This window comes from Microtus oregoni, unplaced genomic scaffold (genome assembly GCF_018167655.1).
Source record: "Microtus oregoni isolate MIOR12 unplaced genomic scaffold, Mior012 000118F_ref0000498, whole genome shotgun sequence".
Taxonomy (NCBI): Eukaryota; Metazoa; Chordata; class Mammalia; order Rodentia; family Cricetidae; genus Microtus; species Microtus oregoni.
Window position 1 is genome coordinate 1110725 of NW_024544747.1, and position 5012 is coordinate 1115736.

General features: G+C 46.2%; 1 protein-coding gene across 1 annotated transcript; it reads left to right on the forward strand.

The window, feature by feature from the left end:
* The first annotated feature begins 228 nt into the window (after nucleotides 1–228).
* On the forward strand, nucleotides 229–1943 carry LOC121444188 (keratin, type II cytoskeletal 6A-like). The gene is made up of 6 exons (XM_041645985.1): nucleotides 229–232; nucleotides 453–511; nucleotides 897–1018; nucleotides 1156–1380; nucleotides 1576–1610; nucleotides 1711–1943. Exons 1-6 carry the CDS (start codon nucleotides 229–231, stop codon nucleotides 1941–1943), a joined length of 678 nt encoding a protein of 225 aa, XP_041501919.1.
* Nucleotides 1944–5012: the final 3069 nt, after the last annotated feature.

Below are 5012 nucleotides of genomic sequence, written 5' to 3' on the forward strand. Positions count from 1 at the left end.
GACAGGCTCCAAAAGCCACAGAGAAACCCTGTCTCGAAAAAACAATTAAAAAGGAGTAGTAATCATAATAAGGGTATTGGAAAAATCTATCATTTCTGTTTTATATTTACCTTATTCATATATAGAACTATTTTCATTAATGTAAGTGTATGTAACACATGTGTATGTGGTGCCCTCAGAAGTCAGAAGAAGACATGGAACTGGAGTTATGGATGGCTGTGACCGACCATGGGTTAAGTAGGGATCTAAAATCTGGATCTCTGTAGGAGCAACAAGTGCTCTTCACAAGTGAGCCATCTTTACAGTCCCTTGAACAATTTTTAATGTAAATATATATGTATGGATATTAAGACATACAGTTATTTTCTACATACATACAAAGCAGCCTATCTTTAGAAGTAATAATGAATTACTTATGAAGAAATCCTATGTTTCCTGAGATCTACCTTCAGATATCATAGAGATTGCTCAGAAGAGCCATGCTGAAGCTGAGTCTTGGTACCAGACGAAAGTGAATATTTAGTTGGAGCCTGATGAAGAAAAACTGGACCCACAATGAATTCCGTAAGTCTCGGACATCACTGGAGGTTAGAGAGCTACTAAGAAGGAACTGGGCTCCTGTAATAGCAGATGGTTCTTGACTTGCATTAAAGAATGAAGTTGTAGTCTGAGGATCAAAGGAACCCGGATGTAGAAGGAAAGTTGTCGTACTGGGAATACAGGTCCTCATGAGAACGCAGAACACTTAGTCCCAAGAGATCGATGTAGCCCACATCCTCCTAGACCTTCTCCTGAGGAAAAGTTACTACGGCAATTATAGTGCAGGCCAGTTAGAAGTGAATTTGCCTTTGAATGTAAATCTTAATATAAATGTTCTCCCTTCAGTTGACCCTCAGTACAAGGAGCTGCAGGTCACAGCAGACAGACAAGGGGCTGATCTGCACAGCACCAAGCAGGAGAATGCTGATCCCAATTGCATGATTCCGAGGCTGAAATCTGACATCGACCACATCAAAAACTGGTATGAAAGACAAAAAATTCAGAGGTTGTCGTCCATTATTTTCTGTCCTCTAGACTCTTGCTCACTAGGAGAAAAGATCTGTTCACCCTCTCGAAAGAACCACAATACAAGTTTGTTTTTCTTTCTTTCTCTGCCCAGTGTGCCAACCTTCAGGCTGCCATTGCCGAAGCTGAGCAGCATGGGGAGAATGCCCTCAAGGATGCCAGGGGCAAGTTGGAAGGGCTGGAGGATGCCCTGCAGAAGGCCAAGCAGGACATGGCCAGGCTGCTGAAGGAGTACCAGGAGCTCATGAATGTCAAGTTGGCCCTTGATGTGGAGATCGCCACCTACAGGAAGCTGCTGGAAGGAGAGGAGTGCAGGTGAGTGCTCCCCCTCCTCCATGATGCCAGGCATGAGCACAGCATGAGGGAGCACTTGCTGTGGCCACAATGGCTCCCTTCAGGGACCACTCTACCAGGGATTCTCTGTGACCTGTCACCACACTGAGGGTTCACGGGGACTGAGGTCATGGCTCCCTAGGTCTCACCTTCTCCTCTGCTCTGTTCCTATTCTAGGCTGAATGGTGAAGGCGTTGGACCCGTCAACATCTGTAAGTACACTGCCTGCCGCCTCCCCTTCCCCTGCCTTGTGCTCGACTCTCTGGACAGAGTGGGCTCACAGTGTCCCCTGTCCCCTCTTCCTCTTCGCAGCTGTGGTGCAGTCCACCATGTCCAGCGGCTATGGCAGTGCAGGTGGTGCCAGCAGCAGCTTGGGCCTGGGAGGAGGCAGCAGCTACTCCTACAGCAGCAGCCATGGCCTTGGAGGTGGCTTCAGTTCTGGCAGTGGCAGAGGCCTCAGTGGTGGCCTGAGCTCCTCTGGTGGCAGCTCTTCCATCATCAAGTACACCACCACCTCCTCCAGCAGGAAGAGCTACCGGCACTGAAGTCCCTGTCGCCTGAGCGTGTCTGCTCCCCAGAGGCTCTGGTAGAGCCCTGTGCTCGGGTGCTGTCCCTGCTGCCTTCCTCCCTCTGCTCCCCGGCTAGGGCTGAGAGCTGCGCCGTTGTTGCTCCTCTACATACGTTCCCAAGCCCTTTCTTCTTCAGGACGCCAACCTCCGACTTCACATCGTGAGCCACTGAACCTTGTCACTCGCTGTGTCACTGAACCAGCAGATGTACACCTTTTAAACTCTACCTTCCTAGCTACGTAAGACAACAGAAAGATGTATGTCCCTTTCATGTTGGCAATTCCTTCCTGGGTTCCGATTTTTGTGCATCTCCATGGCAGTAGCTGGTGACTAACTGAGTGATGTACACAATCTAACCATGTGATGTTTTCTCAGCTCTTTGCTTTCTTGTAACTCCTAAATAAAGCAGATTTAGAAAATGCTGTATGACACTAAAGTTTCTTCTCCTTTTTCAAGTTATACATAGTTTCTTTTAATGAAAATGGAAATCCTAAGGTTTTCATTCTCTGCCTCTGTGGAAGGTCAGGAAACCTGCGTTAAGGCATCCTGACACTCAACCTCCCTTCCCTGCTGTTTTCCCTCTCCGTCCATATCCAGCAGAGTTGGAGGAGTTTGACCTGCCATATTTGATGTAGTTCTCATATGGTATCCATACCACATTAATTATGGGATTTTTGCAGATACCAAAACTGCAGGTTCTTCTGGAATTTTGTGTAAAATGTCACGGTGCTTGCATTCAGTCTTTCCATGTCTTCCAGAAGCTGAGCTTCGTCCCTGGGCTTCATCTAATACCTCAGAGGATGGTGGCTTGAGATGGACAGGCAGATGAGATCTGCACCTCTTCATAGGTTTTATATAAAAAACATCCCTTCCACTGGTGCTTGATTTTACACATGTGAACCTGTATGTATGGACTGCTCAAACTAGGCAAACATAATAGCCTGGTTTCCTGTGTCTATGTGTCTCTCTGCACCTATCCTCACTCCAAATATCTGCTGGAGAAACGTATCCCTGCCTAATTAAAGCAAAAGCCGTGTGTGTGTGTGTGTGTGTGTGTGTGTGTGTGTGTGTGTGAAGGAGAGAGACTGTGCACATGTGTGTATGTATGTGTCTGAGTGTGTGTGTGTGTGTGTGTGTGTGTGTGTGTGTGTGAAGGAGAGAGACTGTGCACATGTGTGTATGTATGTGTCTGAGTGTGTGTGTGTGTGTTTGAGTGTGTGTGTGTGTGTGTGTGTTTCCTCACCCAGAATCAAACCCTTTCTTCCTGGACTGATTGTCTCCACTGTGTCTGAGATATCCATTTCACCTGTATGTAGCACTCAAGATTTTTCCCTCCTTTTAACCCTTTAGCTGTCAGAGAAACCAAACTAGACTAGACCTCTAAACTACAATATTTTGATCCATTTTACTTGATTATTTTATGTAAAGTAATTCTGAATCCTGGCATATAGGTATCCTCATGTGTTCACTCCTAACCATCTCCCTACCCAAATGAGCACCTCCCCCTTTAGCATAAGCACCACCCCACTTTCTTCCCCAGTATCAGGCATGCTGTGGCTGATATAATCCCACACACCCCACATGTGATTCTATGTCCATAAGGAACAATGGAAAGGATAATAACTCACAACGTGCATGTATAGACGTACATCTTATCACATATGTGAACTTAGATAGAGTTAAAATCTTTTTTTCCATTTTTTTTATTGAGAAAAGGAGAAAAAAAAAGTTTCCACCTCCTCCCAGCCTCCCATTTCCCTCCCCCTCCTCCCACCCTTCTCCCCCTCCTCCCACCCTTCTCCCCCTCCTCACACCCTTCTCCCCCTCCCCCCACTCCTCTCCCCCTCCCTCTCCAGTCCAAAGAGCAGTCAGGGTTCCCTGCCCTGTGGTAAGTCCTAGGTCCTCCCCTCTCCGTCCATTCCTAGGAAGGTGAATATCCAAACTGGCTAGGCTCCCACAAAGCCAGCACATTACGTAGGTTCAAAACCCCATGCCATTGTCCTTGGGTTCTCATCAGCCCTCATTGTTCGCCATGCTCAGAGAGTCCAGTTTTATCCCATGCTTTTTCAGTCACAGTCCAGCTGGCCTTGGTGAGCTCCCAATAGATCAGCTCCACTGTCTCAGTGGGTGGGTGCACCCCTCGTGGTCCCGACTTCTTTGCTCATGTTCTCCCTCCTTCTGCTCCTCATTGGGACATTGGGAGCTCAGTCCAGTGCTCCAGTGTGGGTCTCTGTCTCTATCTCCATCCATCACCAGATGAAGGTTCTATGATGATATGCAAGATATTCGTCAGTATTGCTATAGGATAGGGTCATTTTAGGTTCCCTATCCTCAGCTGCCCAAGGAACTAACTGGGGACCTCGGCTTTGGCATCTGGGAGCCACTCTAGGTTCAAGTCTCTTGCCAACTCTAAGGTGGCTCCCTTAAGCACAATTCTTAGAGTTAAAATCTTAATATACTTTAAAATCTATGGTATCATAAAGTAAAATTCTGAGTCTATATGTCAATGCATTTGACAAGTTTGGCGAAATGTACCCAGACCACAAAAGCTGCAAAATAGTAAGACACGGAGAAATGGTCAGGGTAGCCATACACCAACTATGAGCAGCCAAACCTAGGAGATATGTTCGTTGCCTAACTATGCCAACATGAACAGATGAAACGGCCCCAGCCACGACCTCTAGGAAACAGACATGCAAGGAGTGGTTCACTCTGTTTGAGCCAATATTGCTCTAACAATGCAACTAGATAATTACTTGAAAGAAGAAAAACCATAATTAATACCTCTTATAAACATTACACAAAAGGGGTCAACACAACTGGACTAAATAGAGAGCTGTGGCATATACAAAAGATTCTACACCATGAGTAACCAGGGTCCATCCCAATAAGTAAGACGAGTTCAACGTTCAAAATCAATCACTACAATAGAGTATCTTAAAATGCCCCTCCCCCAAAAAGAAGCCATATCAGCAATTCAGAAGAGGTACAGACCTCACAACCCAACACCTTTACAAGTTAAAGTAAATAAAAAGTTTCACTACT